Raw genomic sequence first — 19,948 nt, 5'->3', positions numbered from 1 at the left:
CTCCCTGGGCGCTGTAGTTCTGTGGCGGCAGCCGCCAGCGGGGCGGGGCGGACAAGGGACCACACCTCCCGTCGGGCTTTGCGGTGGGGGGGGCGCCACAGCGGGGCGGACAAGGGACTACGCCTCCCGTCGGGCTTTGCGGTGGCGGGCAGCCGTGAGGGGGCAGAGCGGGGCGGCGGGATCTCGTCGCGGCTTGTGGCGGTTTTGCCTCCGCAACCGGGAACGCTCTCACTAAACGGCAATGAACTCATTAAACCGGAATGCACTCATTACATTTACCCTCGTGAGGCATTAAGAAGCAAGGATGGCTGCCCCTAACGTGCATATGAGGGACAGAAGCACGCTCCGTATAGCCGTGAAGACACCGAGTGTTGTGATGAGTCTCATGTGGTAACCGGTGAAAGATCACAGGAGAGAGGCTGAAATGCGGCAGGCCGGGTCCGCATGCACACAGCTTTGTAGTTAGAGCAAATACTGCGATGGCACTGGTCAAAATAAACGTTTATTCAGGATGGTGAGTGAGAGACTTGAGGGAAACTACCCAAAGACAGCTTGTCTGCTCCCATCTTGTCCCGGGGACCCCAGGCCTGGACAGGGAGCTCCTGGCAGGGGCTTGTGGGGTGGCTGTGGGGAGCTGAGAAGCCCTGTGATGTCACAGAGCATCGTTCTGACCCTGCTGAAGGGCCAGAGCGCTGTCTTCCTCCGTGGGAGACAGACGTGTCTGCAGATGGGGGACGAAGGGGCCTCATCCCGAGGTGCTGTGCTGTTTGCCAGGCAAGATGGCGTTGGAGGAGAGGGACGTGGCAGAACGGGAAGAGAACTCCTCTGCTGACAGCACCGGCGCCGTCCCCAAGGATGTGCCGCAGGATGCTGCTGCAGCTCCAACCTGCTCGGTCTGCCAGGACATCTCCACCGACGAAGACTGTGTGAGCAGATGCAGGCACTGCTTCTGCTTCCTGTGTCTGTGGGAGTGGGGCAAGACCAGACCCGTGTGCCCAAACTGCCAGAAGCGTCTTCGACACACGTTCCCCAGGCAAGGAATCCACCACTACTACAGCCAGAAGGACAAGAGAGGGACGTCTCAATGCCACAGTGCAGAGAGGAGGAGGAGGAGGAGGAGGAGGAGACGTTCCTCACAGCGCTGGCACCCTAGCTCTTTCAGCAGGAACCGTGGTGCTGGCCATGCCATGGGCCCACAGAGAGGCCAAAGAAGGTTTAAGAGGAACCAAAATGGTCACAGACAAGCTCCACATCCCTGGGGCCACAACTCCTCTAGAAGCAGGAGGAGGCAGCAGAGGGGTGCTCGTGGCAGGAGGCAGCAGAGGGGTGCTCATGGCAGGAGGCAGCAGAGGGGTGCTCGTGGCAGGAGGCAGCAGAGGGGTGCTCGTGGCAGGAGGCAGCAGAGGGGTGCTCATGGCAGGAGGCAGCAGAGGAGTGCTCAGGGTGCTGCTCGTGACAGGGGCTGGACTCCAAGGTCCCAGCGATCCCAGTGCAGGTCCCACAGGAGCAAGGGCCGAGCACGGGCTGCAAGGCCACAGCGAGCTGCCACGGCTTTCTCAGGGAGGAGCCGGTCCTGGCGCAGGCCCCGCAGCAGCAAGGGCCACGGAGCACGGCACAGGAGGAGAGGCCGAGCTCAGAGCCCCCAGGGACGAGCCCCTGGTGCTGACAGGAGCAGAGCGAGCCGCAGGCAGCGGGGAGGCCGCGGCTCCTGGGGCAGGCGTGAGCCCAGGAACTGGTCACGGCGCAGGTCCCACAGCTCTGCCTGGCGCAGGGACTCGTAGCTCACCCTGCCCAGGAGGAGAGCACCAGGCTCATTCCTGGCCACCCCCTGCAAGGGCAGTGCCGGGAGCTCAGGGACACAGAAGACCCTCAAGGTGTTTTCTTCAAGAGATGCAAGTCGGAAAGCCCAAGGCATACAAATAAACATCACCCAAGCTTCTGAATCCCAGAAGAGAAGCCTCAGGTGTAAGGTAACCCAGACTTCCCAAGGGGCAGGGGACGTGGCATTTGTGTGTTGTAGCCCTGCTGGTTAGGGCTGAAGGTGTGGGGCTCTGTGGGAAATCAGCCAGGCTCCCAAACACGTGTGTCTGAGGGGATGAGCACACAGGAGACTGCTCCTTGGAAGGACTGGGTGGCTGTGTCCTGGGCCAGGCTCCCCAGGAGGTGTGGACAGCATGCTGCAGAGAGTGCTGCTGCCCAGGGACACTGGTGTTACCAGTGCAGAGGTGTGTGGTTGGTTCTTCTTTGCTCAGATGATACCAGACTCTAGAGGTTTAACACTCCTGTAGACCTTTCCTCATTTAAAAGCGTGATTTGGACTTTGAGTGATGAATGGGGAGAGAATTGCAATAAAAGGGCTTAAAGCAGATCCTCTTGAGTGGGAGGCTGCAAAATCAGCCCGGGAAGCAGCCTAAGGAGGGAGCCTCAGAGCAGCAAGACAGTTGTATTTTGGCTATAAATCATGAGACAACTTCAAAGCAGTTTCAGCAAGGCCACAGTGCCCAGACTGAGCCCTTTGCTTCCCGACTCGAGACAATTAACAGCACAGTTAAGACCCCTTTGATACCCCTAAGTATGATAATGAGCTAAAAGAACATGCTAAACACATATGGCTATGTCCTTCAACTCTCCACCCAAATGATGCTGAACGTTACCTTGTATGGCATACTTTCCCCCATCTGCCTCGTGGAAAGCCCAAAGGGCCAGGGAGAGCTCACCCACCACTCCTGGCCCTGGGCAAAACAGACAGGGCTACTGGACTTGAGGAAGAAAAGTAAAACCAACCCATTTAATCCACCAGCCAAAACCATAACAAACAGCAAACAGAGTGGGATGATGACAAAGAGCACGACCAGCCCTCTAATACTTCCCCACTCCTCCCTCCTCCTGGGCTCACACAGCTGATCCTGGTATCTCTGCTTACCCAGGGAATAGGGGATGCAGTGAGTCCTTCACTGATGGTTCCTGCTGCTCATTTCTCCTCAGGGGAGGAGGGTTCTTCACCCTTCCCCTGCTCCAGCACAGGGGCCCCCTACACCATGCAGCCCTGCATGGGCATTCATCCGGAGGGCTGCAGCTCCTGTCCCCTCCCCTGTGGGTCTGTGGCCCACGGGCCTGTGCCATGGCCCCTCCTCACACAGGCCTTGCCCACCCAGGCACACTCACCACCTCGTGAGGCTCAGTTGCTTTCCCCAGCACAGGATCCTCACGGACCTCCACAGGCTCCCTGGGGGTCTCTGGTCTGGCACCACTCCTCTGGCTGCAGGGCCCACATGACAGCTTCCACCTCATCCCTCTCCTCCCCCTCTGCTGCAGATTTCCCTTCTTAGATAGTGCTCGCAGAGTGGCTCAGCTGGGCCAGGGGTAGGTCCAGCTCAGAGCCAGGAGAAGCTTCCAGAACCACTGATGCAGCAGCACCGCAGCCCCTTCCCCTGTTAGCAGGCAGCTCCACACAAACCCAGCACAGGAACCTCCGTGGCACACAGGCACTGACAGGCACAGCCAGGGCCACAGCCTGACCAGGGGCTGGCAGCAGCCAGCACCACCCTGCCCCAGGGACGCCCCTTCCAGAGAACCACACAATCGTTTCCCTTGGAAAAGACCTTTTATGATGATCAAGTCCAGCCCCTAACCTCACGGTGCCAAGCCCGCCGCTAAAACAAGTCGCTCAGCACCCTGATCTATGCAGGGAGTCCATTCCCAGGCTTGAGGAGAGGTCAGGAATCACTTTCCTGCCTTCCCAACTCCTGTGTCACAGATGTCAGTCCCTGCCCTGCCCTCAGGGGTTTGAGCAGAGACAAAGCAGAGGAGCCTTTGCTGCACGTCACCGAGTGTTTGGTCAGCACTGAAGTGGTGGGGCACTGGGACTGGAGTTGTGGGTCCCTTCCAACTGAACCAGTCTGGTCTGTTCAGGATGAGCCTGGCGAGAAGAGACTTGAGGAAAGCTACCCAAAAACAGTTTGCCTGCTCCCATCTTGTACTGGGGACCCCAGCCCTGGACAGGGAACTCCTGGCAGGGGCTTGTGGGGGGTGGCTGTGGGGAGCTGTGAAGCCCTGTGATGTCACAGAGCATCGTTCTGACCCTGCGACCCCTTTTAAGGCCCGGGGCAGCGCTGAAGGGCCACAGCGCTGTCTTCCTCCGTGGGAGACAGATGTGTCTGCAGGTGGGGGACGAAGGGGCCTCATCCCGAGGTGCTGTGCTGTTTGCCAGGCAAGATGGCATTGGAGGAGAGGGACTTGGCAGAACGGGAAGAGAACTCCTGTGCTGCCAGCACCGGCGCTGTCTCTGAGGACGCGCCGCAGGACGCTCTGCGGGCTGTGCCACGGGACACGCCGCAGGACACAGCACAGGGGCCAATCTGCACCATCTGCCAGGACACCGTCACCAACAAAGCCCGCGTGAGCGGCTGCAGGCACTGCTTCTGTTTCCCCTGCATCCGGGAGTGGGTGAGCAGGAACGCCTCGTGCCCCAACTGCCGGCAGCCCGTGCGCAGCGTGCTGCGCGTGCTGGGGGGCGGCAGGCGGGAGGTGCACGACGTGGGGCAGCGCGGGACGCGGGACCCGCAGCTCCCCGCCGCAGGAGGGGGCAGGAGGGAGCGGCGCTGGCGCCCCGTCCGCCGCTGGCACCCCAGCTTTCTCGGCACACAGCACGAGGGGCGGGTAGTGGTCACGGGAAGGGACCGAAGGACGCTTGTGAGGCTGTACCAGCGTCCTCAGGGATGGGACCCGAGAAGCAGGGGGCCGCAGGAGAGGAGTGCTTGGGACGCTGCTCGTGATGACGGCGCAGCTCCGAGTCAGCAGCAGGCTGTCCCAGCAGCCTCAGGGAGGGAGCTGGATGCGGGGCGAGCTCAAAGCCCTCCTGGAGTCCCTGATGCCGGCAGGAGCAGCGAGGGCCGTGGGCAGCAGGGAGGCCGCGGCTCCTCCCAGGACACACGTGAGTTCAGGAGCCGGTCCCGGCACAGGTCCCGCAGCACCGAGGGCCACGGTGCAGAGCACGGCAGGAGGGGCCAGGCTGAGCGCCCAGCTCAGAGCCCCCAAGGACAAGTCCCTGCTGCTGGCAGGAGCAGAGCGAGCCACAGGCAGCGGGGAGGCCACAGCTCCTCCCGGGACAGGCATGAGCCCACGAGCCAGGCACAGCACAGGTCCCACTGCACCGAGGGCCACAGAGCACAGCACAGCGAGAGGGATCAGGCTGAATGCCCAGCACAGAGCCCCCAAGGACAAGTCCCTGGTGCTGGCAGGAGCAGAGCGAGCCACAGGCAGCGGGGAGGCCGTGGCTCCTGGGACAGGCATGAGTTCAGGAGCCGGTCCCAGCACAGGTCCCACCGCACCGAGGGCCACAGAGCACAGCACAGCGAGAGGGATCAGGCTGAATGCCCAGCACAGAGCCCCCAAGGACAAGTCCCTGGTGCTGGCAGGAGCAGAGCGAGCCACAGGCAGCAGGGAGGCCGTGGCTCCCGGGACAGGCATGAGTTCAGGAGCCGGTCCCAGCACAGGTCCCGCAGCCCTGCCTGCCACAGGGATGCCTAACTCACCCTGCCCACGAGGAGAGCACCAGGCTCACTCCTGGCCACGCCTCTGCAAGGTCCCTCCAGTGTTTCCTTTAAGTCAGGCACAGAGATTAAAAGCCCCCAGCGTAGGAGTCCACGGCCACAACATGTTTCTGACTCTGTCAGTGGCAGCAAACAGGACGGAAGCAGCCCCACTGCTCCTGGTGAGGACTGGCACCCACGGCAGAAAGCCTTCCTGCCATCTCGGTCATGGACTGGAGGAGGTGGGAAGGGACCTCTGCAGATGCCTCTGCTCAAGGAGGGGCAGCCAGAGCAGGTGGCCCAGGCCTATGCCCTGGTGGGCTTTGATGATCCTGAAACATGGAGCCTCCAGGGTCTGAGCAACCTGTTCCAGACCCTGACCTTCCTCCAAATAAACCAGCTTTGCCCTCTTATTTATTTCAAGAACCTTCTCGCAAGTGTTTTGGCATGGCCTAGGCCCCCAGGTACGCTTCGGGTTGCCCTCTGCAGGCATCATCCTCCTCTGGTTGCTCTCCCCTACTTGGTCTTCACTCCATGCTGTCCCCTAGTCCCTGCCCTCAAACACCAGCCTTTGAAATCACCTCATTAACCTGCATAATAATCTCCTGTCAGTTGATAGCTTGGGTTACCAGAGTAGCTAATCACCTCCCTACATGCATCCTCACGAGGGGACATCTGCTTTTGGCCCCTGGGTATCCTTGCTGCAGAAGAAGGCTGGTCACACTGGATCACTCTTGCACTGCAAGAAATCATTGGGGACAACACAGAGGATTCAGCAAGTGGGGCAAAAGCACGAGCTGGAGCACCCAGGGTGTCGATGCTGAGCCCTGGACTTTGTATTCCAAAGGGGGACAATGATCCTGTCTGTCCATACCCTGCTCTCTTAGAGCCGTTCCTTTGCTTGATCAAGTTGTTCTTCCACAGAAACCGGCTTGCAACAGACCTGGCATTCACCCAGTGTTCCAGTTATCCTCAGAGTCAGGCTCTTGCTCTCAGGAGCTTCACGTCACGTCCATGACTAGAGCTTCCATCTTTAGTTTCCCCTGCCTATACTTTTTAAGTGCAAACCACCCCGTTGTGAATGAGCCGATGTTCGTTTGTGCCCTGTAAAATCCAGCCTCTGGACAAGCAGCAGCATCTTAGAGCGAGGTGCCAGGGACCTGGAAATGCTGGAGGTGCCCATCTGAACACACACAATCCTTCCACTGGAAGGACACAGGTGGTGGATGTTCTGTGTGGCTGGATGTGTTCCAAGGCTCTGTTGCTGCTGCTGCTGTAGAAGAACAGCCAGTAAAGCAGACGATCCAAAGAGCTTCTGCTGACGTTAAAAATCATCATCATCATCATCACAAAAGGGTTCTGGGGAAAGTGCAAAAAGGCTGAAACAGTCCCAAGGAAGAGTGAGCAGGTTTGGGCAGCGCTGCCGTGGCAGGGGTCAGCAGCCCGAGAGCTGCAGCAGCCTGGGTGGGGATTCAGGAGGCCTTGACAAAGAGCGGCACGTCTGCGAGGCCGGCGGAGTAATTGCTGAGCACGGTGCCTCCGTCGAACACACGGGCAGTGCTGGGGTCCAGCCACGCCTGCCCTGCTCCAGGCAGGTAGATATCTCTCCACATTTGCCCTTTTTCTGTTATTGGGGCAACCAGGACCTGAGGTGAGAAAAAAAGAAAGGCATTTAGCACTTGGAAGATGACCCAGCCCTGCAGTAGCCCCCAGAGTCCATCCAGCTCATGTTCATAGAATCATCTGGGTTGGAAAAGCCCTTTGAGCTGCTGGAGCCCATCCCCTGCCCAGCCCAGCACTGACCCACGGCCCTCAGCACCTCAGCCCCACGGCTCTGGGGTCCCTCCAGGGCTGGGCACTGCCCCAGCTCCCTGGGCAGCCTGGCACAGGGGCTCACACCCCTCTCAGGGAAACAGCTCAGCCTCAGCTCCAGCCTCAACCTCCCCTGGGGCAGCTGCAGCCCCTTTTCTCTTGTCCTGTCACTTCTTATCTGGGAGCAGAGACTGACCCCCAGCTCACTCCAGCCTCCTGCCAGGCAGTTGCAGAGAGTGATGAAAATGTACAACCAGACATATACAACCTCACGTTACAGGAGGGTAAAAGGCAAAACAGTGAGCACTGGGTATGAAACTTATGCATCAGTCCCTCTGAAACCCCGTCAGCAGCAAAGAGCAAGTGCTGGGGCGTTACCCCTGCACCGCTCAGGGATGCTCCTTGAGCTGCAAGGCGGCAGCAGCAGCCCAGGGAGATGTCGTGGTGTTCAGCACGTTCTGGAGGACGCATTTGGGCCCTCCTGGCCTCTGTGAGTGTCTGGCAGCAGGGGCCGGGCTCTCTGCGCCTTGCAGCTCCCGCTGCCGCCAGGCAGATGGCACTGACAAGCAGCGATGCTGAGCCACAGCCACAGCACAGCGCAACGGGCTGGGGTCTCTTTGCCAAACCAGTACAGCTCGTCTCTCTGCTATCGATTTCGACGTGCTTTGCTGGGAGGATTCCACAGCAGCCGGCTCCAGTTCCCTTCCCCAAGTAGTGGAAGTTTGCTCGTGAGCAACGCTGGATAATTGGCTGTGCTGTGGGAAACTCTAGTCGAGGACGAATAGACACCCTGACTGCTGCAGTCCCACACCAGCACACCCCAGAAGCACCTGCAGAAACCCAAAGCTGTTGCTGTCTCCTCTGCTCGAAGGGAGCAGGTATTTGTTTCCCTCTGCAGCCAGCAAAGACCTGCCATAAAGCGTGCTGTTGAGCACTCTCACCAGACGTATGGTCTGGCCCCGTTCAGGCTGAACACATTGCTGCCAAGAGATCTGGATGAACAGAGATCAGCAAGCGATGCAAGTGCACATCACAGCTGGAAAAATCAGATTTCAAGGCAGGGCTATCCTCCCAGCTCAGAGTTACCCCCCCTAAAAAAGCCAGGGGCACAACTCAGAGCCATGAGGGCTTCAGCAACAGCACAAGGCTGTGCTCATCAGCACCCTGCAGCAGTTGCCTGTGCTGGGGGATGATGCTCTAAAGGTTTATCCCGGTGTGCTAACACGTAGTCCTGCCTCAGGCTGTACCAGGACACCACCACCCTGCCTATTTGCCACTGGATTATTAATAATGATGCTCCAAATTGCACCAAACCCCGTTGCTTTGGAGGGCATTTCTGTTCTTCCAGCTTCCAAAAAGCCAGCTTGGAAGTCAAAACGAGCCCTGTCTGGGCTCCCTCACCACACACAACAAAGGACAAAAAGCAAATCAGGTGAGCTCTGTGCCAGCCTCACATCCTGCTTTATGGGAAACGCTTGGCCCTGGTGAGTTTATGGAGCAGACAGCACATGTTACTGTGTTTTAGGAGCTTTCAGCCAAACCTGTCCTGGGACAGAGGGTTAAAGCTGCTCTGGATCCCTTTTTAACCTCCCTGAGTTTGCAGAGGCTCTCACCTCACTGACCTGGGCCACGTCTCTGCCCTGGCTGATGCAACTGCTTCAGGGATCTTTCAGTTTGAGAGGTTTTTTGGGGGGGAAGGAACCAAGTTTCCTCTTGCTCACAGCTGTAACTAACGCCACTGTGACTGCCTCACGCTGGGGCACCACAAGTGCCTTGGCTCCCTCCAACTTGCACAATGCTGGTCTAAAACTCCCTTGAGCCAAGGATTTGTGCTTCCTGCCTGGTTACCTGAGCTCTCTGCTAGAACACCTTTCTGCTGCTGCTCTGCAAAGCAGCCTCCTGCAGTCAGAGGTTCCTTTTACAAAGAAACCAAAGTCTAGGAGTTGGACCCACGGAACTTCAGAAGCTGAAGCTTGGAAATCAGGTGTTGCAGCGTCTGCTGGAGGCTGCAAGCGGAACGTGAAGGGGAAACTCTGCAGCACGAGCTGCTTTTCTGTTAAGACAAGAAACAAGCTCCCACTGAGCTTTGCTTTTGGCTCTGGGCCTGGGTTTTAGGGAGACGATTCGCAGCGTCCCCGCGTACAGACGCGCTGCTGCGGGAACCCAGCCGTTCAGTCCCCTACCTCATCTCCAATGAGGAACTCATCCTCCACGGTGAAGGCCCTGGGGTCTGTGGGGCTGAGCCACCACACGGGCCGGAAGATGGGGAAGCCCAAGCGAAGCCACTCCTCGCTGTATTTGACGAGGAGAGGCACGACGAAGTCCCGGTGCCTCCGCACGCACTGCCGGGTGAGGTTCAGGACCTGCGCCGGGGGCAAGGAGGAGAAAGCCAGGACAAGTCCTTCATACCACACACAGCAAAGCAAGCCAGAAGGAAAACAAATGATGCGTGTGTTGCTTTGGGAAGAGACATCTGTGGAGCGCAGGGTGCCAGGGGAGTTATGGCAGCTAAGGGGATGCAACCAGAGCCGACACGGGGGCTTTGCTCCCCTAGTTGCTCATTAATTATTGCCCTAAATGCAACATCCCTGGGAAAATACCTCCACCTGAGCTGGGACTTGAGTGCACAGGCTCTCCTCTGCTGCAGGTATTAACCTTTGGGTCAAACTGGGGTTAAGCAACTCCAGCAGCAAAACGGAGGGAGAATAACACGTCCTGACGGCTGTCGTGGCTACAGGCGCTGCAGGTACCAGCCCTGTGCTTGCAAAAGCCGCCCCCTTCCCACTATAAATCGAAGACATAAACCCCCCAAACTCTGCAGCAAAACCACTGCTGAGAGCACCCAGGGAGCTGGTGCCGGGGGCAGAGAGGAGGATTTCACGGGCAGCAAGAACAGGGAGGTGATTTTCACTCTCAGCTTTCCCCAGTCAGGACCCTGCTGGCTTTTGGGGGTGCTAGTCACAAGGGTCCCCCAGTCCCCTGCAGCAGGGGGGCAGGAGGGCACGTACCCAGGCGTCGCAGCAGAGCCAGGGCGGCGTGCTGAAGGCCATCACGGGCAGGAACGTCACGATCTGCAGCCAGCGCACGTACAGCTCCGGGTCCAGCGGGGTGTCCCCGGCCAGGCTCCCTCCTGCGGGCACCAGGGGCTGGGCAAAGCTGCTCGGGGGCTTCCCGTGGTGGGGTGAGTCCCCAGCGACCTGCTCTCTGCTCAGACAGGGGCCCCGTTCTACCCACCCTCGTTTTTCATCCTTGAGCACCATCAGCCAAGCAGACATCCAGCTCTGGCCACGTTTCCTGGGACCAGACGTGCTGGGATGATGCCCCAGGAGCTTGTGAGTTTTAGCAGAACCTTGCAAAGAGGGATTTCCCTCCTGTGAAGCGCTGGGAAAGGGATGGACGTGCCTCACTTGGATGTGCAAAGACACAGCAGCATGTGAAAGTGCTGCTGCAATCTGGGTCAGTCCAGAGCCACCGTGAGAAGTGGTGGAGAGGCAAAGCAGAGCAGCGCTAACCCAAAACTTGCAGGGGAAGGGGATTCCAGCTCCCCTCTGAAACACCAGAGAGGGGCTTGGGAAGGACAGGAGAGGGTGGGATGGGGCAGGGAGAGGGAAGCAAAGCCCTTGGGGCTGTCGCCACAGCCTGCTCCGTGCGGGGAGGATCTGCTCCCTCATCCAGCTCGGCTGAAACAAGCCCACGGGTCCAGCGCCCCTCCAGGGAGGGACCTGCCATGCTGTCACTGCCTCAGCCTAAGGAAAAGCGGCTAAAGATAGAGAGCAAACTGAAAAATCGCCCAACTACCCCCGTTTTCCAGCACCATCTCTGCAGCACTGCTCTCTGTGTCTGACCCTTCACGTGCAGCCTCTGCGTGTCTGGGGCACGTTTCAAGCACAAGCAGCCCAGGTCCCTTCCAAGGAGAAAGGGAAAACGAGCTGCTTGGCCCCAGCTAAAGGATTGTTTCTCAGTTTATTGTGTTTCTGTTTAAGGACTTCTCAAGCCATTGTGCTTAGGAGCAGAAACGCAAGCTTGGAGCGGGGCTGCTGCCGTGGCAGGAGTGGCTCTGTCCCAGGCTGCCCTTTCCTGGCTGCAGGCTCCCCCCTTGCTTCTGCCAGGGAGGGGGTTAGCTCAAGCAGAGCTGCCCTCTGACTGTGGCTGAGGAGCCCTGCGAAGGGCATCTGGCTGGTTCTGGGGCTGCCTATTCATACTTGGTGCCTTGTTTCCAGTTCCTCCATCCGTTCCCCTGGTAGCACCCAACCCAACCCTGTCAGCACGGCGGGAGGTTGGCTTCTGGGAGCAAAGCGCCTCATGCAGCACACCTGAGCCAGGTGGGTCAAACGTACCCCTTGGTGCTGCTCTTGCCTCAACCACTGCTGCACAAATCTCTGCAGGAAAGCCAGGAAACAGGAGGGGAGAAGCCAGCAAAGAAACGATTACCTACTGCATCGGGGATGAAGAAGTTGTAGCCCAAGAGGCTGTAGTGCAGCACGGAGGGAATGAGCCCCTTCAGCCCAGCGTGGCTCCAGTCTGAGTGCAGGGGGCTCATCTGGACAAACAGGGGCAGGTGGCTGGACCTGAGGGAGGGGGAATAAAGCACAGAGCCCACGTTTTTAGGTGGCTTGCAGGAGCCAAAGGCCCCCGAGGCCTGGCTGTCCCTGTGCTCAGAGAGGGGTTTCTCCAACCACTTGACATCTCCTTTGGAGGAGATGCTGGAAGTCAGTGCTCCCCAACACCTCTCCCACCCAATGCATCTGCCCTGCCAACTTTGGTGGCCCAACTCCTCCTCCCTTCTCCCCACACCCCCTAATTCAAAGCCAGCCTTCTCCAGCTTTCCTCCCCCACGGACCCCCATTTGGTGGCCCACCCTGATGGCAGCACAGCCACGCTGTGGGTTGCAGCCATCCTCTTGCTGCTTCTTGTCTGGCAACGCTGACCTTGAGGGGAAAATGCTCACAAACCACCTGGGTTATGCCAGCAGCCACAAACTGCAGCTCTTTGGCACCTCCAGCAACCACCAACACGGGGACTTGGCAGAGATGCCAGAGCTCACCCGAGGGGCATCGACCTGGAGCCTGAGTGGCCGTGAATGACAAGATGCATTGTTATTGCCCCTGGCATCCATGCATTTAAGCATTGTTGTGCTCTGAGGCCTTAGAAAAACTATTAAAATGCTCTGAGAGAGAGCAGGAGGAGAAATGGACAAGGGGGAACGGGCTGCAGCTGCCCCAGGGGAGGCTGAGGTTGGAGCTGAGGCTGAGCTGTTTCCCTGAGAGGGGTGTGAGCCCCTGTGCCAGGCTGCCCAGGGAGCTGGGGGAGTGCCCAGCCCTGGAGGGATCCCAGAGCCGTGGGGCTGAGGTGCTGAGGGCTGTGGGTCAGTGCTGGGCTGGGCAGTGGGAGGGCTCCAGCACCTCAAAGGGCTTTTCCAACCCAAACGATTCTGTGACTGTGTGAAACGAGAGCAACCCCTCTCTACCTGCGGCCCTAGACCCCCTCTGTGCTGAGCCTGGTGTGCGTCTCCCAGGGGCATCCCCCCAGGCCCCCCTCCCATCAGCCGCCCCAGCCACGGGCTGCAGCGAGGCCCCTTCCCCGGCACGCACCGTGCCCCGGCGCTGATGACCGTGGCGTTCCCCAGCGTCGCCAGCGCCGCCGCCAGCGCCTCGGTGTACCGGTCACCCGCCAGCTCGGCCGGGGGGGGCACAGCTTGCTGCAGGAAGGCGTTGCCCTCAGCACCCTCGAACACCACGTAGGCAGCGCCCAGGTCGTGCCGCAGGCGCCGGGCTCGCGTCAGGTACCAGCCCAGCGCCGCCGCGCTGCTGACGTTGAGGCGGGCGCAAAGCCGCCCCTTCCAGGCCGTCAGCAGCGGGACCTGCAGCGGGGGAGAGCCGCTCGTCGGACGCACCGAGCGCCCCGCCAGCCCCGGCCTCTGCCCCCCTCCCACACCAGCGGTTTGCAGCATGGCTCTGTGATGCATAAACCCTCTCTCAGCCCTCCCCCCTCCCTCCCCGCAGCTGGCGGCAGACTGGCACGTCCCCAAAACGGCTGCAGAGGAAAAGGACTCGGGCAGACTCTGAACGGGCACCCCGTGGAAGGGGACCCTTGAGAGCTGCCCCCCGGGGCACCGCTTCGCGGCCGCAGGGGTCGCTGCCCCCAGGCACGGGAGGCTCGGCTCGTGCCCCGGGTGGGCGGCGAGGGGGCCCCCGTTTGTGTTTCGGCGGCAGCAGCAGGTCCGGGGCGGGAGCAGGGAGCCGTACCGAGCAGCCCCCGGCTCGGGGCCGCAGGCTCAGCCAGTAGCCCGCGGTGTCGCGGTCCCGCAGCGAGCGCAGGAAGAGCGGCGAGGCCACGGCGGCGTACGGGGACAGCGTGACGGACAGCAGCGGCGGGCCCCCGGCGCGGCCCCGCGCCTGCCGCCGCTCCCGGGGCAGCTGCTCCTGCGGGCACGGAGAGGCACAAAAGCCGCGGTTTGCGGCGGGACGGATGCTCGGCGCCGCTGCTTGCGCCAGGGGGAACCCCGAGGCCAGCAGCCCTTCTCGGGGAGGGGAGGCTCTGCCTCCACGGACCTACCGTGGCAGCGAGGACGGCTGTGCAGCGCTCACCCAGGGCCAGGACCCCATCCTGGAGGCGATGCCGCTTCAGCCTCTTGGCCAGGGCCCTCAAACCTCGCTGGATTTTGGCAGCCGAGCCCCCTGGGCCACGATACCTCCAGATGGGCAACCTGCGTGGTGGAGAGAGCCCGCGGCGGGGGTTCACACCCCGAGCTCAGGGCAAGGAGCAGGGTGAGGGCTCAGACTCCAGGAGGGAGGGATTGCCTTACCCCAGGAGTGGGGAGAGGGCTCAGACTCCAGGAGGGAAGGATTGCCTTACCCCAGGAGCAGGGAGAGGGCTCAGACTCCAGGAGGGAGGGATTGCCTTACCCCAGGAGCGGGGTGAGGGCTCAGACCCCAGGAGGGAGGGATTGCCTTACCCCAGGAGCGGGGTGAGGGCTCAGACTCCAGGAGGGAGGGATTGCCTTACCCCAGGAGCGGGGAGAGGGCTCAGACTCCAGGAGGGAGGGATTGCCTTACCCCAGGAGCGGGGAGAGGGCTCAGACCCCAGGAGGGAGGGATTGCCTTACCCCAGGAGCGGGGAGAGGGCTCAGACCCCAGGAGGGAGGGATTGCCTTACCCCAGGAGCGGGGTGAGGGCTCAGACCCCAGGAGGGAGGGATTGCCTTACCCCAGGAGCGGGGAGAGGGCTCAGACTCCAGGAGGGAGGGATTGCCTTACCCCAGGAGCGGGGAGAGGGCTCAGACTCCAGGAGGGAGGGATTGCCTTACCCCAGGAGCGGGGAGAGGGCTCAGACTCCAGGAGGGAGGGATTGCCTTACCCCAGGAGCAGGGTGAGGGCTCAGACTCCAGGAGGGAGGGATTGCCTTACCCCAGGAGGGCCAGGTCCGGCAGCGCCCGGGTCTGTCCCGCGGGGAGCCGGCTGCCGGCGTGTCGCTGCGCTGCCGCCACGTCTGGGCTGACACACAGCAGGTAGCGCAGAGGGGCTGCAGCTTCCCCTGCCGGTGTCCCCAGGCAGAAGTGATGGTTGGTCTCCAGAGAGAGGAAGAGGGGCACGTCCGGGGCCACTGTCACCGTCACGCCTTTGGGGACAAGAGGAAAGTGGTGCCTCAGCCAGCGCCTGGCTGCTCTCGGTGCCCGCGCTGGTGGCCGTGGGGAGGGGGCTGCCTGGGGCAGAGACTAAGGGGTGTCAGCACCTCCAGGGCTGGGGAAGAAGCAGCTGAGGGGGGAATCTCATCCATACAAGTTCCAAAAGGGTGGGTGTCAAGAGGCCAGTGTTTGGTGTGTGGTGGCCAGTGCCAGGACAAGGGGTGATGGGCACAGGCTGGGACACAGGCAGTGCCCCTGGCCCAGGAGGAGCAAGTCCTTTGGTGCTGAGGGGAGGGAGCCCTGGCCCAGGCTGCCCAGGGAGGGTGTGGAGGCTCCTCAGGAGGTTTCCAACCCCAGCTGGACACGTTCCTGTGCCCCCTGAGCCAGGGGAAGCTGCTGGAGCAGGGGCTGGGGCAGCTCTGCAGGGCCCCTCCAGCCCCCACCGTGATTCCATGAGGAGAAGGATGGAGAAACACAGGGATTAAAGCAGTAGGGAGGTCACACAGGGAAGGATGCGATCACCTGTCGAGCCTAAGAAGTATCTGTCGAGCACAGGCCCGTAGGCAGCCGGGCTCTGGCTGAAGTCGCCGCTGACGAAGGGCTGCGCGTGGCTGTCGGCGCCGTTGAGGGGCCAGCGCTGCGCCCGGAGGCTCGCTCCCCCGTACCACGACACGTTGGCCATGGAGAAGCAATCCTGAAGCCCAGAGACAGCATCATCAGTGGCAAGAAGTACCTCGGGGGGAGGATGAACACACAGACGGCTGCATTTGGCCAGACAATCCCCCTACAAGCTGTTGTGTGAGCAGTGCCGGCAGCTCTTCCCAGGAGGAAAAGCCCCAACCCCGTGAGATCCAGGTGCTTTATACAAGAAGCAGCAGGTGCTTACACTTCACTTTCTCCATCTAACCTGGCAAGAAAGACTTGAGTGTTTCAGTTTTTCCTCCATGAGAACAAGAGCTGAGCTTCCAGGGTTCAAACAGTGCTGAAATTCCGACCGCCTGGGATCTCACCCTGCAGCTGCTGAGCGCTACCAAACAGTGTAAGAGCAGGGAGAGAGAAGGGCAAAAGCCACAGCAGGAGGGCAAAGTGCAGGCTCTGTGCTTTGTTCACCTCGAGGAACAACAACGACAAAACCAAAAGAGAGTCTGAACTTGCTATTTAAAGTCAAAGTCACCTCAATAGCCCCACAGCATCCCCCAGCTAACCTGAGGGGCTTCTGCTCTCTCCCAAGGCAAAGCCTCCCTCTCTGAGGGCTCATAACAAGCTCTTCCCTCGGTGAGACTGGATCAGGTGGAGCATTTGGGGTGTTTCTGGTAGGGCTGCTGGGGCAAGGGGGCAGTGAGGCATCTCCAGGAGCCGCTGATCCTGAGGGACAGCCCCATCCTCGATCCACCCTCCTTTCAGAAACCACCAGTTTTCCCTTCAAAGCCTCTAAAACTTTCCCCTTGCTGCCAAAGCCAGGGATCAGCAGGGCTTAGCATCCCACGTGGCATCCCTCCACGGGCAGGGACGGGCTTCCCCCAAAGCCTGGGCATTTGGGGCTGTGGAGGGAGGCAGAGAGGGCCCCAACAGCATCCCAGCTCCGCACAGCAGCCTTCTGTTCACCCTGCTCCCAGCAGCCTGTTCCTGCTGTGGGGGCACAGAGAGGTTAAGTCTCACCAAGGGGTGGGGAGAAGAGAGGTAAATTATTAAAGTGGAAACCCTGGAGGCTCAGAATAGCTGTACTGGGTGTCAGCTGAACTAGTTACACCAGCTGGGAAAGGAAGGAGGGGGGTGAAGAGTCTGGTTTTAACCCTTAAATTCCACTGGATCGTGTTTTCCAACAGTTTGGGTTTGTTTCAGATAAGAAGCAGGGAAAGAACCTCTTGTACCTCCCTCATCCTCTCAACTGCCCCCAGCTGATGGCAGCAAATGAAAACCAGCCCCACAGGCAGCAGTTGTGTTCAGGCAACACCTTCCCCTGACCCAAAGCGGCATCAATCAGAGATTTATGGCTGAAGGGAAGAGTTCCCCATCCCCACAGGGTCCCATCCCCTGCCCCCAGGGCTCCCCACAGCAGGGTTTTCCTTCCCCTCCCTAAGGCTTGTTCTCAGTCTGCTTTTCTTTAACCGAGGGAGAAAACTGGGAAGGAGACTAAAAAAAGAAAAGCAAGCCCAAAAAAGCCCCCCTAAGCGTCTGTGGAGCAGCAGAGAGGGATCAACGCCATCCCCAGGGAGCTGCTGCATTGTGTCTGTGGTCAGAGGGCCCTTCGCGGGCTCCTGGCGCCTCTCGCTGACATTGTGCTCCGCAGGGTTGTTTCTTCCCTCCCCACACAGAGTCCCCTCACCCTGAGGTGGGCAGCGTGGCCCCGGGAGGAGGCAGCTGCATCGGGGCAGGAGGCTCCCAGGTGGCTTTTCCCAGCCAGCCCCTGGGGGCTTTGGAAGGTGCTGACACCACAGAGAGATTCTGGTGTTTTTTCTAACCCTCACTCGCTGTTGTGCACAAGCGTGATCCGAGGTGAAACGGCAAAGAGTTAAAAGTGCTTAAAAGTGCCAGTGCTGGTTTATCTGTTGTGCAGACACCTGGAGCCAGAGGCCTTAGAAGCCAGCCTGAGAGGAGGCAGAAGAGCTCCACACCGGCAGCCAGCTCTGGTTTGGCTGTAGGTTGTGGGACTGAGCAGAAACAAAACGGCTTCAAAACAGTTTCAGCAAGGCCACGGTGTTCAAAGAGAAAACAACTGCTTCATCCCCCTGTAATGTACATAGGGAGAGCTCTTCCATCTCCCCTTGGGTGCAGCAGCGCCCCGGGCACCCGGTGCTGCGATAAAGGGACGAGGCTGCTTTATGCTACGCTGGGGTTGAGGAGCTTACCCCCGTTACCGTGACAGCAGGGTGCCCCGACCCCGCAACCGCTGCAAAACGGCGTGTTCGGGCCGGACCCGCCCCGCTTTGCCTCGTTTTACCCCGAGTGCCGCCGCTCAGAGCCGCCGTTACCTTCAGCATCACGTCGGGGCGCAGCGGGGTCCAGTGCACGCTGTAGCACTCGGTGGCGGGGGCCGTCTGGGGCTCGAGGGAGAGCCGGAGCTCGGCGTCCTCCTCCCAGGCGTAGCAGAACTGCTCGCCGTCGTGCCAGCAGCGGTCCCGCGGCGGCGGCGGCTCGGCGGCCGGCACCCCGGCCACGGCGATGGCCAGCACGGTGCGCCCCGTCGGCAGCGCCCGCAGCAGCAGCGCCCCGCGCCGCCGCTCCCACAGCAGCCCCCCGCCGCGGCCCCGCAGCACCCACTCCTCGGGCGGCTGCTCCAGCGCCTGCCACGAGATGATGCCGATGGTCATGGCGAAGAAGACGGCAACGCCGAAGCAGCCCAGCGCTCCTTTCCAGGGCTCCGTCATCTCCCTCAAACCCGACGTCCAAGCGGCTTCGGGGATCTGGCGGGTGGGGCGGGCGGGGGCCATGGTGCGGGCGCTCGGGCTCCTCTTTCCCTCCCCTCCTGCAGCGGCACAAGGCAGAAAGCCCTCTCTGATGGCTCCCAAAGAGTCTTTAAAGACAAAGTTTCAACCCGCAGCTCTTTTCCCTTTGCAGGAGCCCGAGGGGATGGGGATCTCCCGCAGCCTCTCGCTGCTGCGCGCTCGGTCCCGCCGGCAGCCCCGGGACGGGACGGGACGGGTCGGGACGGGGCACGGGGAGCCGGGCACCGGGGAGCCGGCTCAGCCTCCGCCGAGCTGCTCGGCTCGCACAGCAGCGGTAAATAGCCGGGGAGGGGGGGGTGCGAGCGGTTAGAGAAAGAGCGAGGGAATACAATGCCGGCTTTCCACCCCGTTTCGCACCCAGAGCGGGGGCGTTTTGGGGACCCTGTCCCATCGCATCCCCCTGTGCCACCGGCTCCCGAAGGCGCAGCTGCGTTCGTTACCTCCAGGCGGGCTCAGAGATGCTCCAGCAGCCCTCCACGGCGGCCGGCTGAGCGCTCAAGCCCCGGTTCCTTTTCCGCCGTGGGGCTCGGCAGCAGGTTTTTCTCTTCTTTCCCCAGGGCGGTTTTTCCTCCCGGCCACGTCAGTGACCTTTATAGCCGAGGCAACTTGATCCAAAGTGGCCCAGGAGCGTTACCCAAGCCGAGGCAGGCTGTGCTCCCCCCCTGCTCCCCAGCAGGCTGGATGGATCCCCAGGTACTTACACTGCAAACACAGGCAGGAGATGTTTTAGAAACAGTCTTTTTTGAAAGCTTTTCCTTACAGGGGAATCATTTCCAAGGGATTATTTTACAAAGCCACGGAGGTGGCTCCAGCTGAGCCCTTGAGACACATGTGAATCCTCACCCAAGGAGGCAATGGCAGCCCTCAGCTCCCCATCCCACTGCTGGGGCTTGGGCTTTGGGTTAGTATGACCAGGGATTTCCTCCCTGTTCCTGCCTCACAGTAAATGAGCTGCTGGGGCCCTCCCTCATGGCACCCCCAGGGCAGTGAGCTGGGGTGCTACAGGAAAGGGGGCTGCTTTGCTGAAGGCAGAACACCCTTGTGAGGCAAGTGGCTGCTGCCTGGGACCATTGCAACTCCCTCCAGCCCAGAACAACTCTGGAAACCTGGGATTTCCACCCCCTTTTCCATGCCCCACACACTCATCCTGCTGCAATATTACAGCCTTTTGGCTGCCAAGCTAGATCTAAACAAAGACATTTCAAAGAGGTTCCCGACTGTGCATTGAGGCAAAACCCCATCAGCCCCAAGCCCTGAACCCCAAAGAAGCAGCACAACTCACCCCAGGAGATGCTGCTCTTCAGGAGGGTCTCAGGACAGATGAATCCACCCAGAAGGTCCTTGGCTGTGGCCCACACAAGCCCCTGCTGGGCCCTTTCCCACAGGCACCTCCAGGGTTAGTTTCTGCTTTCAGCTGGGGCAGTTCCCAGCACGGGATGGAGGGGAAAAAGAGCCCGTGGCGTCAGGAGAAGCATCTCACAGCCATGGTGTGGGGCTGCAGAGCAGGGAGAAAAGGCTGGATCCAGGGTCAGGAGA

The 19,948-nt window shown here is 60.6% G+C and overlaps 1 protein-coding gene across 1 annotated transcript; it reads right to left on the bottom strand.

The window, feature by feature from the left end:
- Nucleotides 1-7,003: 7,003 nt before the first annotated feature.
- Nucleotides 7,004-18,397, bottom strand: LOC133625706 (SITS-binding protein-like). The gene is made up of 10 exons (XM_061999050.1): nucleotides 17,939-18,397; nucleotides 15,489-15,660; nucleotides 14,749-14,959; nucleotides 13,899-14,049; nucleotides 13,589-13,765; nucleotides 12,935-13,203; nucleotides 11,775-11,911; nucleotides 10,352-10,473; nucleotides 9,527-9,706; nucleotides 7,004-7,177 (listed from the first exon to the last, which is right to left on the bottom strand). The coding sequence occupies exons 1-10, from the start codon at nucleotides 18,395-18,397 to the stop codon at nucleotides 7,004-7,006; spliced, it is 2,052 nt and encodes a 683-aa protein (XP_061855034.1).
- Between the last annotated feature and the right edge of the window lie 1,551 nt (nucleotides 18,398-19,948).

Source organism: Colius striatus, chromosome 7 (assembly GCF_028858725.1).
Source record: "Colius striatus isolate bColStr4 chromosome 7, bColStr4.1.hap1, whole genome shotgun sequence".
Classification (NCBI taxonomy): Eukaryota; Metazoa; Chordata; class Aves; order Coliiformes; family Coliidae; genus Colius; species Colius striatus.
This window is presented reverse-complemented; position numbering and strand designations above follow the sequence as displayed.